The sequence below is a fragment of the Lacerta agilis genome, chromosome 7 (assembly GCF_009819535.1).
Source record: "Lacerta agilis isolate rLacAgi1 chromosome 7, rLacAgi1.pri, whole genome shotgun sequence".
Classification (NCBI taxonomy): Eukaryota; Metazoa; Chordata; class Lepidosauria; order Squamata; family Lacertidae; genus Lacerta; species Lacerta agilis.
This window is the reverse complement of record NC_046318.1, coordinates 11,181,228-11,201,173: the sequence shown is the minus strand read 5'-3', so window position 1 is coordinate 11,201,173 and position 19,946 is coordinate 11,181,228. Positions and strand designations below refer to the sequence as shown.

Genomic DNA, 19,946 nt, shown 5'->3' with positions numbered 1-19,946 from the left:
TCTTCAAACCCTCCTTATGATATCCTAACATTCAAGAGATGTGCATTCTCATCAGCATTGCAAATGCAAACTCGTAAAGCCTACAGTGGCTGGGGCAACCCAGCCAGATGGGCGAGGTATAAATAAATAAAAATCATGATTATTAGTGCAAATGGGGATGCTGTCTTGAGACCACATGTGCAAATTGACACCCACAATGTGCTTCCAGGTCCAGCGGGAGCATCTCTGAGCAGAAACTGCTCCTGCACTTGGAACTCCTGGGCTTGATCACAAATAAATATGGCAAAAGTGAGTTCGGAGTCGATTCTTTCAGCGTCTTGATTCGTATGGCAAATCCTGTTTCGGAAATCGAAACGTCTTGCATTTGAAGTGGGCACCATCCCTTCCCATGGAAGAGAATGGTGGCATCTTGGTTAAAAATGAACCTTTTTAAAGAAATTTATCCGCAATAAAGACAAACTATTTTTGCCTATTGTTGAAGCAAAAATACTTGGAGCTACATTGTATTAGGCTTTTAATTTCAGAAGTTTTGCACCAAAGTGTGGAAAATTTAACTGCCTTTGCTGTAAAAAATAAATAAATTGGAAACCAAGAAGATTTGCTTTTAAGCTGTTTATTCCGTTTACGCACCTGTTTTTTGTTTTTGTTTTTTTACAAACTAGTCTCTTCGCACACTCGAGCAGGAATATTATAATGTCTGTCATCTTCAGTTATAAGGGTTACAATTGGCCAGGCCTCTTCTGGGTCGTTGGGGTAAAGAGTGATGAATTCATCTGTGTTGTACTTATAGAGTCGATAGACCTGGATGGTGTGCTGCAGGGCGTAAGCCAGGAGAAACATCTCCACCTAGGTGTCGAGGGGAGAAAGTGAAAACAAAATTGTGTGCATTATTTAAAAAGACAAATAACCGATTCGGCCAAATGTATTCTGGAAATAGGCCTAGACACCGACCCCAATCTAGGTGGGAAATGATATAAGCAAAGAGGAACACAGCTTCCAGCCTGGTCCAGAGGACCATGGTCTACATGGCCAAGTTAAAAGACGAAGAAATGGCCAAAATGACCAGAAGAATAAGAAATCAGGAAAACCAATAAAGAATAAAGAATGGGGGAAATTTACAATTTATCTTAGAAACCATTGTAAACAGTTAAAATTGTTAGTAGGGTTGAAATAACACTTGTAGTTTAATGGTGAATTTTGGATATAATGGAGATGCAAAAGATTTGGATTATTATGAAAGATGCAGGAGGAAATGATTAACAATAGGACCCACAAAGGGGAGGAAGGAAGTCCAGGAAATTCTACGGAATCTTGTCTTGTATGTTGGATATGTGATTGTTAAACCATAATTTGAAAAACCAAATAAATATTTTTTAAAAAAATAAAAGACAAAGAAGAAAAAGCTCATGTCATGGGAGGGCAGCTGCTCCCCGCCAGATCAAGTAAAACAATAGAAATACTTAACTAATTGACCAATCACATTGGTTCTTCCCCACCAACAAAAGTCCTGGCTACGCCCATGCTTTCAGCCAATTAACTGTGCAGGAGAAAACCGTGTGCAGTTATGCATTCATTCAGTTCTGCTCCGTGCTCCCCTCTCTTTGCCAAACAACTTATCAGTAAGATTCCAGCTTCTCTTGCACATACAAGGTGTGAGCAGGCTGGCTGCTGCACATATGCTCTGTTGGATCAGGGCCCCTGCTATTTTGTATAGCAGCTTGCCGAGTAGTTATATTTGCAGAGGGAAAAGTCAGACCAAGCACTGGATTTGTTTTTTCAGAGATCCTTTGCAGTTGGAAAGGACCTTGGAGGTCTTCTGGTCCAATTCCCACTTCTCAGTGCAGGATTCAACCTTCAGCATCCCTGAACAATAGTCGGCCAACCTCTGCTTAAGGAGAACGCCCAAAGGAGAGAGGAAATTGCAAGGCCACAGATTTTGGTTATGCCATAGGAGAAACATCATTATGGCAACAGTGTAGACTTCCAAGTCTACAATTTTAAGCTAGGCCAGCAGGCCTTGAGATTCCCTGTTACTTTGCTTGGCAGGTCCTGCTTGGGCGTATAAAGGTTGAGTTCTGGACTGCACCAAATCAACATCTGCTTTTCCTGCTCCTAATGAACGGCAGGGAACGAATGCTAGATCCCGTTTTTGTTGAACGTGAGGAACTTACTTGTTCAAGGCCTCCCGTGTGGCCGAGTTGATTCAAGTGGTTTTCCATCAGCTGGGAAGGATTGCTGGATGTATCCCGGGCAAAGAGAAGCCAGGCGAACACGGGGACCTCCTTCCCCTTCTCGTTGTCTTCATACAAACGGATTGCCGTGTTGAGCATGAGAAATTTCACAGCTTCGTAGAGTTTGTATTCATCCTCCTCACTTCTGAAAAGCTCATCGCAAGCCACTTGCCTCTCGGCGAGGGCCTTCATTTCACTCATACGTTTCCACTGTAAAGGCAAACACATGAATGAATGGGATGCAAGAATAACAGCAGGAAATAGAAGTCCAGTGTGAACAATGCTAAAGAATGCGAACAGCATCCCTTCTGGACAAGCTTGTATTCAGATTTCTAAAACCAAGAGCTCATCAGCTAAAGCTTTTATCCATAAAGGGCTACATTAAATTGGTGAGGTTGCAGGCCAGGGGGTTTAATTTGGTTGTGATGTATTAGTGTAGCAGGGAATGAAAAAGAAAATATAAATGATTACTGGGGGGAGTGTGGGGAGAATTAGAGTGGCTTCTATTCAACTGTAGGTTCTCAAACTTCTTTCAGTCTTCTACTCAATATTTTGTAAAGTTGTTTTTTCACTATGCATTTGGACACCTCTTAAGATGGCGTTCCCAAATTTTGCATGGTAGTTCTGAAGATCAAGGAGCAGGTTCTTCCTTATACTTGGAAGCGACTCGAATCAAGAGGGAAGGCTGAACCTTTCAAAACTGCCATGATTTTGGGGCTTCTTAGAATTCACAAGCAATGCCAAGTAGCAAAGTGCTGCTAGCATCTCATAAGAGTATCTACACTCACTGTGGTGTTGGTAATCTATAAACATTCAAAACTGAGATTATTCGATTGATTGGTGAGTTAAAAGACAAGGGCTTAATCAGTTTCAAAACCTTGACTTCATAATTGCACGTCACACTTCCACAAACAAGTCCGAGTGCCAAACCACGTACAATAATAGCTACATGAAATTAAATTTCAGCCGAAACAAACTAAAGCACTAGACTGAGCAGATCAAATTCATAAAGAAAGTGCCACAATTAAATAATAACTATCATTGCACCAACATAGCATTAATGGCCATTGAGCAAAATAGCTATTAAAACAGCAACCAGTAACAAGAATTACAATAAATATTGTACCAACACGGCACCAGAACGATCTGTTCCCCCCATCAAACACGTCAACCCCGGAAAGGATCTAGAAGGGTAATTTGCACAGAGAAATCTGTTTCAGTGTGTGGACTGATTCTTGCTGAAGTGGTATGATTCAAACTGCCGTCAGTTGTTTTAATCAAAGAGACAACAGAGTGTCTCCACCGGTGAAGTCAAACCGCTGCGTTAGCGGCACCAAAGTGACCTCCCCTGGGGCGCAAACCTGGGCAGTGTGTAGGGAGGTCCCGGGGTGCCCAGGCAACAAGACCGCCCCACCCCTCTCAGCCTTGCTGATGTGGTCCAAAGAAAAGCAGAACAATACGTTTGGCACCAGCTTGGCTGCACAAGTTGCTGGAATAATAATAAATCAGTATACAATAAGCAGCACAAAAACGGCGCACACAAATCTACCAAACCATTCCACGTTCTGAATTCTATATTGGTAGTCCAACCAAAGAGAGAGCAATGCAAGAAGTCTAACAAAGAAGCCACAAACAGAAAACTCATTCAAGTTAGTGCAACAGGACAATTTCAGTCTTTAAATTTCTTTAGCCAGGCTCCTGTAGATATTGATGAAAATAGGTCCAGTCAGATGAAATATCAATGATGATACACACAGATGTTAATTGATGAAAGTAAGTCCAATCAGATGAAATATTGAAGATGTTACGCACAAAAGTTAGGCAGGGTGCCGGCGTTTGTCCCCTGTTTCGCCCATGGACAGTTTTGGGCTTTTTCAGTAAATTCTTTCCTAGGGTTTACTGTATTTTCATACATACAAATTTACATGTTACATCTCATCTTAACTAGAACATCTAGTCTTCTTCTTCAAAATATTCTTTCTCAAGGATTTGGTACATTTACACACTTTCAACTTCATATGCTAAGTTCTTTCTTGGCTTAAGCATTTATTCATTTAGCCTTAAGCATTTATTCATTTAATAATAAACACACACAAAAAAACAAGGCACCATCCAGCCTTCTTAGGGACTCCACTCTGGCTTTGTGTAAGGTTTACTCCTTAGCCTTCTCTTCTCCGGAAGATATCTCACAAGGCAGAGGAGGTTTAGGCTCGGAGTTTCCCTTCTCCTAGATCAGGCATGGCCAAACTTGGCCTTCCAGATGTTTTGGAACTACAATTCCCATCATCCCTGTTAGCTAGGGATGATGGGAGTTGTAGTCCCAAAACATCTGGAGGGCCAAGTTTGGCCATGCCTGTCCTAGATGGAGAAGGTTGATGAGCCCCACCTGCCCCTCACTACCCTCTACAGCACGTGCAGAAATTGCCGCCTTGATCAATGGACTGCCATCTAGTCTCCAGCTAATTCCAGTCTCTCAGCTGCTTGTTTTAAATAGAAGTGTGGAACTGACAGTAAGGTAAGGTAAGAATGCATAATTTGTCAAACCTTGCTTTTTAGTAGCATTAAACAGTCTTTAATTTCATCCACCAAGTTTTCAACTTTGCTGGTCCATTTTTGCCTGAGCTGCCACTGCGTGATCCAGCCATATTTCTCCATCAGTTTCTCTGGGAGCTACAATTTTCAGAAGATAAAAGTTAATCTTTACCAGAAATTCGACAAGGCAATTCATTATCTAGGGATATGTTTTTATTTAATCAGGGCATCTAATTCCTGATGGCCAAAGGTTCTTTGACCAGAATGGGTACTTTGGAATACTGCACAATGAGAAAGAAAACTTGTGTTGTGTGCCTTTTGCTTTTGTGCTTTCTCCTCTGAATGCACAGGTATTTGTTAAAAAATAATCTGTGGCAGGTGGAACAAGCCTACATGTGAAACTTGAAAAATTAGAATATCGTGGAAAGATTCATTTCTTTCAGTAATTCAACATATAAGTTGAAACTAATATATGAGATAGACTCATGCTTACATAAATGGACTTTTCCACGATATTCTAATTTTTCGAGTTTCACCTGTATACAAATACTTGCTAAGCAAAAGCTACCATTGTTTTGTTCTGTCAAGAGACGTGCTGGAAGTCTGTGACCTACCAACATCATGTCCTCTCTCTTGAGCCAGTCAGGAAGCTGAACAGCTTGGCTAAGGGCTTGAAACAGCGTCGCTCTGACGGCACAATAGTTATCCCCTCGCACTCTCCTTATCGAAATAAATTTCTGTGAAACTGCTTCGTAGCCCTGTGTGAAGAACAAAAAAAACTACTATTAGATGCACACACCCAAACAAACAAACAAAAAATCAAAAACTTCACGTGCAGAATATGAGGCCTGATTTATAGAAGCATCACTCGAGAATTTGAAATCTCAATGGGCTTGCAGTCCCTCAGATGACGAAGCACACACTGAATGTCAGGAGTAGCCCAGCTACTCACGAGGAGAGGGAGAGAGGAAGCCCTGCTCAGGAAGAAAGTTATAGGGAACCCGAGCCCCTTTTGCAAACGGACTCCTCCTCCTCATCCAGCTTATCACAGGAATTGTCTCCAAACAAGGGAGTGGAGCAAGGGCTCCGTGACAATGCTGAAAGACCCAGCACCACCAGCCAGACAAGATTGGACAGAAGCCCACAGCTTCCGACACAGGCACCGCGCAGGGGGGCTAGATGACCCACGAGACATCGTTTCAGGGTGCCGAAAATCTGGTGTTGGGCGGGAAGACGAAGGAATGTACTTCCGGATTCTGATAGTGATTGAACGGTCATGTTTTTGACTATCTCCGCTTGTAAATAGCAATTTTTAATAAATAGCCTTCAGTTTTCAAAAGAGGCTCTGTTGTTACTCATGAGCAGCACTGGGGAAGATCCTGACAGTGACTCTTATCTGGAGAGATCAGGCCACAGTAATACATGCCCTCATTGCATTTAGGCTTGACTACTACATGGGGCTGCCTTCAAAGATGGCCCAGAAACACACAATGGTTCAGAATGAGGTCACTGAAACATGCTGGCTTTAATCTTTCAAACAGAGAGGAAAAAGGATGCCAAATGCAAGAAGTGCGTTCCCAGTAGTTCTTCCTTTCAAATTTGGCGCCGCAGCTTAACTTGTCCAGCGTTTGAGATCATGGCCCTATCATCCAAATGGGAAAGCCTAAAACAGCACGGGTGAGATTTATTTGAAGGACCACCTGCGTCCGCAAACAACCGGCCTGTTTCTTAACGGAGGCCCTTCTTGTTTGCAAAGTACCAGTCTCAGTGAATTTTGTGGGCATGAGGGAGACGGCGTTTGTCACCACCTGAGTGTGGAACTGACTTCCATGAACACGCTTAATATTTTCAGAAAAGCTTTAAAGAATGGCGGTTTCCTCACTGCAAGAAGTGAAGCTACGGGGAACCAGACAGAGGGCCTTCTTGGTAGTGGCACCCGTCATGTGGAACGCCCTCCCATCAGATGCTAAGGAAATAAATAACTATACAAATTTTAGAAGACATCTGAAGGCAGCCCTGTTTAGGGATGTTTGATGTTTTATCATGCTTTTATATCTATGTTGGAAAACGCCCAGAGAGGTTGGGGCAACCCAGCCAGATGGGCGGGGTATTATTATTATTATTATTATTATTATTATTATTATTATTATTATTATTATTATTTGTTTCCAGCAGCTTACTCCCAGATTATATTCTTTCCCATTACTGTGCTGCTTTTGGCTTGTGGTTTCGTTTCGTTTCATTTCCAGGCTCAATAACGTGATTAAATTGAATTTTTTTACTGTTCAAGCGGTAGTAGCTATTATTTAAGCAGCCTTGAGAATTCTGCTCAGAAAGGCAACCTATAAATATTTTAAATAAATACAAATATACAGAATTAAACTATTCTAAACACCAGTGTCTAGGTTACTGGATATTTAGACAAAATACAACACCTAAAGGATATCCATTTCTTTACTTATTTTTAAAAGTTATGAGTTGTAGACAACCAAACCATATTTTGAGTAGGCCATCAAAATCAATAGGCTTTAGTTATAACTAATTTACATCTGCTGTAGTCAGTGAGTCTACTTCCAGGCAGGGTGGATAAAAAAAATCAATGATTTAAAAAAACCAAACGAAAAACGGATTAAAAAAAATTAAATCGGATTTTTAAGGTAAAATGCTTTTGGAGGAAAAATATTTCTAAAGATAGTTTTCTATTTAAGTTGCATTATAGTCCAAAGGATATTCATCAGGAAATAAGGATTTGTTTTAAGTTTTTCATGTGTGCTAAAACTCAGTCTAAGTTTTTTTTTTTAAAAAAAAATTTAACCGCATCAGTTAACAAACATGGATACATATGCTATAATGTCATTGTTTTAGTAAAATAATTTGTTTAAACTGTTATTAAGAAAATGATTATTTTTCTCCTTCCAATACAGTACAGCAAAAGTTGTCCAAATATAAACAGTTAACTTATTAAACCTCACAATAATTTCATAATTACTTATCTATGTATTTCTAATAGTATACAGTGGTACCTTGGGTTACAGACGCTTCAGGTTACCCCAAAAATAGTACCTCGGGTTAAGAACTTTGCTTCAGGATGAGAACAGAAATCACACAGCGGCGGCAGCGGGAGGCCCCATTAGCTAAAGTGGTACCTCAGGTTAAGAACAGTTTCAGGTTAAGAACGGACCTCCAGAACAAATTAAGTTCTTAACCTGAGGTACCACACCAAATCAGAAATTTTTGATATACTGGTAACTGTAAAAACTACTCTGAAAATTTATTATTCCAAAAATGAAACCTTCACCTGGTTGTAAATATAAAGGTTATATGGTGGTACCCTGGGTTGCGTACATAATTGGTTCCGGGTTACAGTTCATAACCCGAAAAGTACACAACCCGAACAAGCGCGCGAAAAACCCGGAAGTAGCGGTTTGCGCATGCGCGAACTGCGCAGAACGCTTCTGTGCATCCACGCGCCGCGCGCACTCTGGGCTGCACTTCTGGGTTACCGGAGTTCGTAACCCGAAAAGTACGTAACCCAGAGCGTACATAACCCGAGGTATGACTGTGCCAGCAATAGTGAGTCACTCTGTAAAAAATGATTTAAATCGAGTCTTACTGACTAGTGATTTTAAATCAAATCCACCCTGCTTCTAGGTATGATTGTGTTGTACACAAGCCTACACACTATTGCAAGAAAATGAGATCAGACCTTCCTTATACATTTGGCCTGCGAGGTGGTTCCTCTCCATTCTTTTTGACAGTAATCCATGATGCCGACCTCTGGTTCAACACTTAGCTTGTTTTCTGGAAAATCTGAATTGCAATTAGGAAAAGAGAATCCATTTTAGGGGGGGGGGGTCAAAAGAAGCACAGTTCTCTTCTGCATTACAAAAAAAGCCTATGTGTATATATATATATATACATTTGCAGGCCTCTTTGGCTGCAAGACCCCTGAGACTGGGTGAAGGGCACTCAGTAAGCTTATCAGCTTTGGTACAAACTACTTAAACTTCTTCAATCTACCGGTATTCCATTTTGACATTTAATCAAGTCTTCTCTAAAGAGCTTATTTCTGACGAGCAAAAGGGGTGTCTCAAATGTGGGTGCAAGACTTGCAGGGAAATCTTCCTTGAAAATAAATGGTTGAAATCGAGATGAAGGACTGCCCATCCACACCGCTCTTGTCCCTTTTAGGATATTCTGCTCTAATATATGCTTCCTCCAACATGAAGCCTGGCCTTACATGCCTAGCTTTGTTGGGATTGCGTGGAAAGACTAATCACAGTCTTTCTGCGATACCTGGTTTTCAACATCGTGATGTATCACCAGCTAAACATTATCATAAATAAGTAACAAGATGAAAGATGAAAAAACTCTTAAATAATTCCAGTGGCACCTTAAAGGTAAAGGGACCCCTGACCATTAGGTCCAGTCGTGTCCAACTCTGGGGTTGCGGCGCTCATCTCTCTTTACTGGCCAAGGGAGCCGGCGTACAGCTTCCGGGTCATGTGGCCAGCATGAAAAAGCCGCTTCTGGCGAACTAGAGCAGCGCACGGAAACGCAGTTTACCTTCCCACCAGAGCGGTACCTATTTATCTACTTGCACTTTTGACATGCTTTCGAACTGCCAGGTGGGCAGGAGCTGGAACCGAGCAACGGGAGCTCACCCTTGTCATGGGGATTCGAACCGCTGACCTTCTGATCAGCAAGCCCTAGGCTCTGTGGTTTAACCCACAACGCCACCTGCGCCACCTTAAAGATCAACTAAATATAAGCTTTCAAGGTATGAGCTTTTGTGTGTAATACTGTACACACTTCGTCAGATACTCTGAAGCAGAGGAGACGAAGTGTGTATTACACACGAAAGTTCATATCTTGAAAGCTTACATTAGTTGATCTTTAAGGTCCTACTGGAATTATAAAAAAGAGTTTTTCATCTTTCATCTTGTTATTTATTATGACTATGACAGGTCAACACGGCTGTCCACCTGAATCTGCAGCTAAATATTGCAATATACACTGATATATTGCAATGTCTGAAATAGGGATGGAGGTATGCAGAGGCACTTGGCTGGCTCATTCAGAGTTTTCCCCACATTGTGATTTTTGCATAACACACACATCATGATTTGTAATAGATTGCCAGGTCAAAAATCATGAAACTGATACCATGATACGGACTTCAAACCGGTTTTGGATGAAATATCGCCCAGCCCTAACACACATCATGATTTGTGATATATTGCCAGGTAACAAAAGCTATGAAAATGATACAGTGGAAACTCCGTGGTCGAGTGTAATCCATTCTGGAAGACCGGTCGACTTCCGAAACGTTCGACAACCGAGGCGCAACGGGCGATTGGCAATTTCAATGGAGAAATGGAGAAACGTGCCTCGGAAGCCGTTCGAAAATGGAAAACGGAACCATTCACTTCTGGGTTTTCAGCGTTCGGGTTCCGAATCGTTCGGCTTCTGAGATGCTCGAAAACCGAGGTTTCACTGTATCACGATATGGACGTTCAAACCGGTATTGGGCGATATATTGATATATCACCCATTCCTACTCTAGAAGGCAGCAATAGACCACCGCTGGGAATGAGGGTGTGTTTGGGAAGAAAGTTTACAACTCATTTTGCTGCAAGTCAAGGCTCCATTCCCACTGCCCCCCAAGTCCTGATGCTATAGGTTCTGTTCTTTCCTCTGGGGTTGGCAGGTGGCAGGCAGCTCCCCTCTGAGGGCAACGCTCCCCGAGAGGCCGCTGACCTCTACTTTACACAGAATTCAACTAATACATCATGCTCTACATGTGTAGCGCTGAAATGTACCTGAGGAGCCTGTCCCACACACAAGCAATACTTTTTCTCTCTCTATTTCTTCCGCATCACGGTACATGTCCTCCTCGCTGCAACAACATCAATACACACTTCACATAATGGCAAAGGGCTGATCCATAGACATTTCTTTTGAGTTAACTCCGGAGTGGGGAACCTTCGGCCCAGGGACGGGATGTGGCCTTTAAGACCTCACTAATTGGGCCCTTGGGATCTTCCCCAGGCACCACCATTCTGGAAGGACGATCACGGCTCTCGGTTGCATAAATGAGGAGAGGCAAGTATAGAAAACCCTGGATTTTGTGTGGGTGGAATGCAGCCTTTTGGGTAAAGCGCCAAGTCACACCTGTTGCTCCGCCCACTTTTGGTTCTGGCCCCGCCCACCGTCATGCGGCCCCCAGGAGACACCCTAATAGCCAGTGTCGACCTTGGGCTGAAAAACGTTTCCCATTCCTGGAGTAAATCGCTATTAATAAGAAACAAGGTAGTTTTAGGCGATTGTGGGTTGTATCCAACGAAGTCGTATGAGCAGGACAATATCTGCAAGCACAACAAAACTCTGCCTTCCCTCTCATCCTCACCATGAGTGTCTTCTCTCTCAAAAAAAGAAGAAGACAAGCTCTGTTCCTTCAAGCCTCTGGAGCAGATTTGGGTGTGGAGGGTCAGGAGCAGAGAAGAAGTTTCCTTAATAATTTTGTTAGCCCCAGCCACTCTAGGCAGCTTCCCTATACAGTCATACCTTGGTTCTTGAACTGAATCCATTCTGGGAGTCCGTTCGACTCCCGAAACTATTTGAAAACAAAGACACAGCTTCCAATTGGCTGCAGGAGCTTCCTGCAGTCAAGCGGAAGCCGCGTCGGATGTCCGGCTTCTGAAAAACGTTCGCAAACTTACTTCCGGGTTTGCGGAGTTCGGGAGCCGATTTGTTCGTCAACTAAGCCATTCGAGAACCAAGGTATGACTGTATAGGGCTGCCTTCAGATGTCTTCTAGAGTTTGCATAATTACTCATTTCCTTGACAACTGATGGGAGGGCGTTCCACAGGGTGGGAAATGTTCCCTGTTGCCTCGCTTCTCACAGTGAGGGAACTGCCGGAAGGCCCTCGGAGCTGGACCTCGGTGCTCATGGGATTCCACCTGCTCACACAATGACTTGGTTGGAGTCAACCAAATGGGCGTCGACTGTACATTCATTTGAGCAACAGTAAAAAAAAATAAAAAAGAACTTTAATAGTTGCAAATACTCCCCCCCAAAAGTCAAAAGCAAGTAATAATGAAGACACACCTTTTCCCCCTCTGGATTCTTAAGATCTCTAACAGTACCAGATTGTTGCCTCCCAGATTTAGAATGCATTTTGTTGGTGATGGCAAAACCTTTGGAATCATACAAGAAGGGAAATAAAAAAATCACATTATATTCAAAAAGCAGTCTAACAAAATGTATTTGCTTATTATTATTATTATTATTATTATTATTACTTATACATTTATAATGATGATTATAGTTATTTTGTCTAAAGAAAAGTGGAGATGGTATTTAACACCAGCAAGATTAAATCAAACAAACAAGGAATATTCGGTGTTATGTTGGAGGGGATGCCAGGAAACAGGGAATTATGTTCACATGTGGTGGCGGTGTAAATATGTACATTTTTTCTGGCAAAGGGCGTTTAAGGAGATAAGAGAAATCACTGGGTTAAAGCTGACCAAAAGTCCAGAGGTAGCATTAATATCAATTTACGATGGGGTGGAAAGTTCGCAGGCTATGAAGGACTTGCTCACAAATTTGTGGACAGGTGCACAAATCATGATAGCTAGGAAGTGGAAGGGGCAAGCAGAATATAAAATGGAAGAATGGTATAAATAGATGTGGGGTATAGCTATTAGTGATAAATTAACATGAGCCATTAAGGTAAGACTGGGAATACGCAGGAGAAATGATTTTGAGGAGCTATGGAAGGTGTTTGTAGAATACGTACTGTTAAAACGGAAAGGGGTCAAACCATTGCAAGAGGTATTGAAAATTTGGGAGTTTGAATAGTTGCAATGGAATGGAATTAAATAAATAAAAGTGGGGTATAAATTAAGAAGAAATACAATTGGGCTAGGTCAGGCTTCCTCAACCTCGGCCCTCCAGATGGTTTTTGGCCTATAACTCCCATGATCCCTAGCTAGCAGGACCAGTGGTCAGGGATGATGGGAATTGTAGTCTCAAAACATCTGGAGGGCCGAGGTTGAGGAAGCCTGGGTTAGATCCAGAGCGGATCTTCCAGGAGCCCTTTTCTGTGAGCAGAAAGAGTTTTTCCAACTTAACACAAGAAAAGAGAACTAGCAATGTGCATCCATTAGCTTCCACAATCTCTCGCACCTCAGGTCTATACTTGTGCTAAGACCATCTGGTATTTGTAGATCTTCTCCTGCGGCTTGTGGAACACTCCAGAGAATCACGCCACCGTGGGATTTTCTTTTGCTTCTGCGACTCTGGATCCAACCCAATAGTTTGGCTAGCTCAGGTGGTGGCTGTTTTGAAGGAGAGTGTCCCAGCCCCAGAAAGAGGTTGCTATCGAATGAATCTAACCCAAAAATTAATCTCAGAAGTACCGGTACTTACCGTGGCCGGGCGAGCAAAGAGCAAGGAGCAGGTTTCATCATCGCCATCAAAATGCATGCTAAGTCATCCTACTGGGCTTGAGAAGACAGCAATCCGTGACGGACAGAGACTTGAAAAACAAAGGTAGCTTTTAGGTCCTGGTATTTGGCTTGTTTGTCCAACAGCCACGGCCTCTAAAACGACACCTCTCCTTTCAACGAAAGAAGGCTTTTGCTGCCAGGCAGCTTGGACGGTTGGAAACACTGTATGCTTTTGTCAGAAGTTCGCTCGCCTCCTCTGATTTGTTTCAAAGCCCTGGACACGCTGCCAAGTATGGGAGCAATTCCACGGGAGCAAGATCCGTTGGGATGAGTGGGGTTAGGATCCAGCAGATCTCCATTTCCCATCCTCGGCTCAGCTATAACTACAGAGCATCTCCCCCATCCTTGCTGAGCCAAGCTCAGTGGATCTTAAGAGAGAGGGGACTTAGGTTGCATCCCAAACCCGTTCAAACTCCATCATATGTCCTGGCAACCTAGCATAAATTAAGCCAGCAACACAGTACAGTGGTATCTTGTTTCTCAAATGCCTTGATACTCAAACAACTTGGAACCCAAACACTGCAAACCCAGAGGTAAATGTTCTGGTTTGCGAACTTTTTTCGGAAGCCGATCATACCGTGTTTTGAATGTTACGCTTCTTATTTGAGTGCCACACTTCCATTTGGAGTGTTACGCTGAGGTCTGTCTGCTTTTCCTAATTACTTTGCGTTTTTGCTTTTGCGGCAACTGACTGTGTGACTGCAGTACATTGTTTATTGTTTAGAGCCAGTATGGTGTAGTGGTTAAGAACGGTAGACTTGTAATCCGGTGAACCAGGTTCGCGTCTCCGCTCCTCCACATGCAGCTGCTGGGTGACCTTGGGCTAGTCACACTTCCTTGAAGTCTCTCAGCCCCACTCACCTCACAGAGTGTTTGTTGTGGGGGAGGAAGGGAAAGGAGAATGTTAGCCACTTTGAGACTCCTTCGGGTAGTGATAAAGCAGGATATCAAATCCAAACTCTTCTTCTTCTTTCATTTTATGGATCAATGGTCTCGTTAGATAGTAAAATTCATGTTAAATTGCTGTTTTAGGGGTTGTTTTTAAAAGTCTGGAATGGATTAATCCATTTTGCATTCCTTTCTATGGGAAAGCGCGCCTTGGTTTTAGAACGCTTTGGTTTTGGAACGGACTTCCGGAACGGATTAAGTTTGAGAACCAAGGTACCACTGTATTTTAAAGGCTTGTTTCCCCCTCTGCCAGGCGTAGGCAGACAAACAGCAGCTCCACTGCTGAATGGAGCTAAAGTCGTGTAACGTTATGCTGGCTTTAACTTACACCAGCTTGCTTTTCGCCAACTTCCTGCACATTCCTCGACCCCTTCTTTCCACACTCTGTAAGCGAAATGGGTAGAATGTTGCTCTAAAAATGTGCCAATCCTTGTCATTGTTCTGCCTGGCAAGATGGCAAGCCTGGGGTACTAGGTCGCCATTTTAGGGGGTGAAGTTTAATTTTTGTACATTTCTTCAGTGAGAGGTATTAACAATCCGTTTGGGGTTATGAGGAAACTTGCTGTTGTTTTTGTGACTGGACAACATTTAGCTTGGCAAGTCTACTCAAATGGTTACCCTGTTTGCTATTCACATAGAGCATCTCAAATGCCCAACTGGATTCTACATGGGCAGAAGTTTTCATTACATCAGATTTCTAAACTCTGCAGTAATATTGGCCGCCAAATAACAGAAAATACTTAAGCCCCCTTTTAGTTGTTTTACATTTTAATATACTACTTTATCTTTTACCAGGAACATTTGAGGTTTTGTACACAAGCTTGTAAAATTTGGCCTAGAGAGAGAGGCTGGGTAATAAGAATGTCTTATCTCCCAAACAAAGGATCAAATCAGAATTTCAGGTTGGCTTCTTCATCCTGCAGTTACTTATATTCTACAGAACACTTACCATGGTGATTGCAAGGTGAATCAGTATCAACACACCGAACAGGCAGATTTGCTGAAAATAAATGGTTTTACCCATTGGTCCCCCAATTCAAAGAAACACTTTGAAAGAACAGATGAACTGAGGTTTAAATTGTGATCAGGATTTGAAAGCAAAGCTTGAAATGGCCTAGCAATTCTACATTGAAGCCGCAACCGGCTTAGCCTTAACCATGGTTAGCGCTGGTGCAGAAGTAAATATCAAAGGGTAGTTAAGGCACACCATGCAAAAGGGAGGATTTGTGCTGGAGAGGGAAGGGAAAAGCCCATGTTTTTCCAAACAAACTTTCTATCCGCAAAACACAGTTTGCAAAGGACCACGCTTTGCATTTGTCTGAAGAACGAAGCCATCGCACATGGAAACTTGCTCTTTCTTCCAATAAAAGAACTTCTATTTACCTATTTAGCATCTGGAAAAAATATGGTAAAGTCAAGTCACATGTCTGAAGAGGGTTCTTCAGCAAAACTTTAATGACAAAAACTCACTAGTCTACAGACGATTCCATCGGGGAAGTGATGAGCGAGGCAGGCAGGTTTTCTTTACTTTTGTGAGAATTATCTTGGCGGGGTCGAGATACTTTTGAGACCTCTGTCTGGGTCCTCTTTGTACAATTGCCGCCATCTTCTTTGACGGTCAACGCAGGGCTCCCTTTGTAGCTCATGCTTGTATTTATGGAAGACATTTTGTCATGAGGAGTGCATTTTTCCTTTTTGTTTTTAGAAAACTGTATACTAAAAATACTTTTTTTCCGTTTCTCTTCTGCGGTAATGGAAGGACCAGTTGCCTTCCTCGCCATTTGCTGTGACATCCCAGGGCTATGAGAAAAATATATGAAAAGCCTCTGTGAGGCTTAAAAGCTTATTCACTCTTACACAGTTCAAATAGACCAAAAGAGATGCTAAGCAACATGGGATGGGGTGTCTGAATAATGGATCATAGCATCATTTCACATGATTAACTGAACTTGCATGTATGTAGTCTTAATTCCCAGGTTTCCAACTAGATGTAGACACTGCATTTAGTCTGCAATATTCTTATAATGAAATCAATACTCATTTGTATCAGCCCCTTAAAGTAAAAAACCAGACAATGTAAACCTTAATTAATGTGGGCTTGTTTTTCACATATATTCCCTTTTCTCTTATCTTTTAGCGTATTCAGAATTAACTCACTAACTACAAGTGGCAGAAGTTTGCTTCCTGAAGCAAAGAAAATGGGCATCTTCAATATTTCAGGAAGAGCTGTTTCTTCGCAAGTTACACAGCAGCAAACCCAAGTTTGCCATTGAGCATAAACCTAAGAGAGATCTGCAACCAGTCCTGGCTGCATGAGAATTGTCCTTGCACGATAAGCGTGCTTATTACATTTTTACAAAAAGTGCCCAGCCAATAATCTCAGTATTTTAGAAACCAAACCTCCGCTCACCCCGTATTTTTTTTAATTAAATGTTCCTAGCAATTTTACCACCCTCCTCAAATGTTCACGTTCTCTCTGTGCCTACAAAACATCTTTGCATCATCTCTCCTTGAAAGTTAATCAGCAGCCAAGGGAACAATGGCTGCATCTGCACGGTACATTTAAAGCCATTATCATACCACTTTTAATTGCCCTGCTTCCCCACAAATAATCCTGCAAGCTGTAGTTTGGTAAAGGTCCTGTAAGTTGTTAGGGGACCCCTGTTTACCTAACAGAGCTACAACTGGCACAGTGGTTTAACAGTAAATCTCTCTTCCTAGGGAATGCTGGCAATTGTAGCTCCTTCCCAATATTTTATATATGGTGAAGTAAGCACTCCTGTGTAGGAATTTGTGTTTCCCCAAACATGCATGTAATTGTATGTAATGAGGCTGACATATGTGCTAATTTAATTACAAAAGACCATCAGAACAATGTCTCACATCTTGCCTATGCACAGCAAAACATGCGCACAAATGATATTTTTTTATAGGGAACTTGATCATAAACAAAGCAGCATTTACTCTGGCTGGGTGCAACAAAACCAGAAATCAAATGATCAAGATTATTTGCAGTTTAGCTATTTCTGAAGTGCATGAGTGTTTGTGGGAGCCAGTCAGACAAACAGCACTTTATTCTCTCTGCACCGGCATTTTACAGAGAGGAGGGGAAGGAATTTAACTATGAAGCTTGTATGTGAACTATTCAAAATGTTCCTCTGCGTGTGTATGTGTGTGTAAGGACAGCTGGCAAAGCGAACCGATATGTGTGTTTCTCATCTCTGAATCTTACAATCTTTTACTATGACAAATCATGCATAATGCAGCTTAGATGTTACCCAAAGCGTTAACACACGAATCCAATTAATCAGACAGAAACATAAGCAAATCCTCGGCTTTATTTTTAAACTCACATAAGGAAGGCACCGTCTATTAATCTGCGGTTAACGAAAGCACTTACCTTTCTTGGGTGGCTTGGCTGCTACTTAGCTTAAATCGCTTAGTATTGTCTGTAAGAGTTGCAATGCCGGGGCTGGTGCAAACCTGCCTTTCTGGAACCGGTTTTGGCCCAGTCGGTTTGTTTTCATCTCCCTCAGCAGCAGCGAGGAGAGTCTTTCTCCCATCCGGAGGCCTGCAAAGCGGTCCGTCCTTATCTGTGCTCATCTCTGCAGGGCAGAAAAGCCTCTTTGAAGTTTCAAGCCACCACTTTAGAAGAAGGGGAAGCAGAAAAAGAGATCCATCAGGAGGAAGGAATTTTGAGAAATCCTAGGCCAGGGGTCCCGGATGCGGCCCTATCGCCTTCTAAATCTGGCCCGCGGACGGTCCGGGAATCAGCGTGTTGTTACATGATTAGAATGTGTCCTTTTATTTAAAATGCATCTCTGGGTTATTTGTGGGGCCTGCCTGGTGATTTTACATGAGTAGAATGTGTGCTTTTATTGAAAATGCATCTCTGGGTTATTTGTGGGGCATAGGAATTCGTTCATATATTTTTTTCATAATATAGTGCGGCCCCCCACAAGGTCTGAGGGACAGTGGACCGGCCCCCTGCTGAAAAGGTTTGCTGACCACTGTCCTAGGCAGTCCCTTTTGCAGTTTGCCTTTTTAAAAATGAGTGTAAACAAGGGCTAGGGAAGTTTGTGATGATGATGATGATAATGATGATGATAATAGCAATGCCGGGAGCAAGCAAGCATCAGTTTCCCAGGTAGCTCAGTCAGTAGAGCATGATATGCTCATGGTCATGAGTTCGAGCCCCACTTGGGCAAAAAGATTCCTGCATTGCCGGGGGTTGGACTAGATGACTCAGGGGGTCCCTTCCAACTCTAAAATTCTATGACCACGCCTTGCATTATAAGCCGCAGCATCTGCCACCGTCACAGAGGCTAGACTTGGAGGGGGCAACACAATCCCATACCCTCCAACATTTCTCTGATGAAAATAGGGACGTCCCATTCCATAATAATTTTACTATATATACCCCGCACATCTTACTGGGTCGCCCCAGCCACTCTGGGCAGCTTCCAACATATATAAAAGCATAATGAAACATTAAAAAACAACAGCACTTCCCTATGCAAGGTTGCCTTCAGGTGGCTTGGAGGGGGTCGGATAACCCCATACCCTCCAACATTTCTCCAATGAAAACAGGGACATCCTAAGCAGGGCTTTTTCAGCTGGAACACTCCGGGACTTAGTTCTGGAACCTATCCTGAGGTTCCAGCAGACCCTCTCTGTGTCCAGGCCATAATCATCCCGGTGGCGGAGTTTTTTCTGGGTGGGGGCATTTGGATGGATCGGGAGTTGGCACGTCGCGTGCTTTTTTCAGCGATTCTCTCCTCTTCCGGAAGCAGCTCTATAAGGGAAGCGCGACGCGACCTGTGTTTTTGGTGGCTGCCTAAAAAACAGCCCAACCACTTTGGCATCCTCTTGAAAGAAGATCAACGACTTAGGGTTGTCCGTCCCAAAAAGCGGCGGTGGGAGTTCCTGCACCCCTTTTTTCTAAGGGGGAGGGAAGCACTGATCTTAACTGGGGTCAAATCAGAAACCTGGACGGCGGCTTCTCTAAATTAGGAACATCCCTGGAAAATTAGAGACACTTGGGAAAAGTCTGCAATCCCAACCGGAACCCAGCGGGGGTTGCTTCCAGGAAAGCGAGTTCGGGGCTGGGGCGGGGGCGGTCCGCAATCCTGATCAGGCACGCTTCTCCTTTGTGGTTTTACTCGGGAGTAAGCCTCGGCGGAATCAAGGCGAGCACAGCAGCTCGTGAGAGGGAGCCCCGGGAAGAACCAAGCGAGCCTGGCCCGGGGTTCTATTGGGGAGGAGGCGGCGGCGGCGCTGCGCTTTCCGCCCAGCAGCCCTTTGGAAACCTCCGGGCCCATGCGCGCGGACAGGATCGGGCGCAGGGCGGGACAATCGGATCTCTCGCCTTTGCAGGACGCAGCGGAAAGAATAATAATAAGATTTGAAATTACCTCGGTCGCAGCAGTGGCTTCATCATTCAATGTCCGGCTCTACTTTTAATATATATCTATATCTATATACTGATCCCTTTGCTTCCGCGTTTTCTCTATAGACTTACATGTCTGCAGACTCACACGTGCCGAGCTAACTTCCGGGTACACCTACGAAGCTAAGTTCCGGGTTCCATTGCATACAGTATTGCATTGCATTAATAAACTATAAATCTCCAACGTGTTGACTTCACCCCCTTCATGGTCTCCTGTGACAGTCGGATGCTGACAACAATGTCATATGTATTATTACAGTATATCGTG

General features: G+C 43.1%; 1 protein-coding gene across 3 annotated transcripts; it reads right to left on the bottom strand.

Moving 5' to 3' along the window:
- Positions 1 to 597: 597 nt before the first annotated feature.
- On the bottom strand, positions 598 to 19,732 carry OTULIN (OTU deubiquitinase with linear linkage specificity). 3 transcript variants are annotated; one of them, XM_033154374.1, is made up of 9 exons: positions 19,644 to 19,732; positions 17,630 to 17,874; positions 15,700 to 16,029; positions 10,586 to 10,662; positions 8,470 to 8,573; positions 5,378 to 5,521; positions 4,776 to 4,901; positions 2,172 to 2,441; positions 598 to 846 (listed from the first exon to the last, which is right to left on the bottom strand). In XM_033154374.1, the coding sequence occupies exons 2-9, from the start codon at positions 17,830 to 17,832 to the stop codon at positions 652 to 654; spliced, it is 1,449 nt and encodes a 482-aa protein (XP_033010265.1). In that variant the 5' UTR covers positions 17,833 to 17,874; positions 19,644 to 19,732; the 3' UTR covers positions 598 to 651. The 3 variants fall into 3 exon arrangements, with proteins under 3 accessions (XP_033010265.1, XP_033010266.1, XP_033010267.1); XM_033154375.1 differs by lacking the exon at positions 15,700 to 16,029; XM_033154376.1 differs by lacking the exons at positions 15,700 to 16,029; positions 17,630 to 17,874; positions 19,644 to 19,732 and adding an exon at positions 11,876 to 11,991.
- Positions 19,733 to 19,946: the final 214 nt, after the last annotated feature.

Excerpts from the sequence above, each read along its gene's own strand:
- OTULIN (XM_033154374.1), bottom strand. The coding sequence starts at position 17,832 with ATGAGCACAGATAAGGACGGACCGCTTTGCAGGCCTCCGGATGGGAGA. Across the intron at positions 4,902-5,377 it reads AGAGAGAGGACATGATGTTG|CTCCCAGAGAAACTGATGGA; the intron begins GTAGGTCACAGA and ends TGAAAATTGTAG. Across the intron at positions 847-2,171 it reads ACACGGGAGGCCTTGAACAA|GTGGAGATGTTTCTCCTGGC; the intron begins GTAAGTTCCTCA and ends CTCGACACCTAG.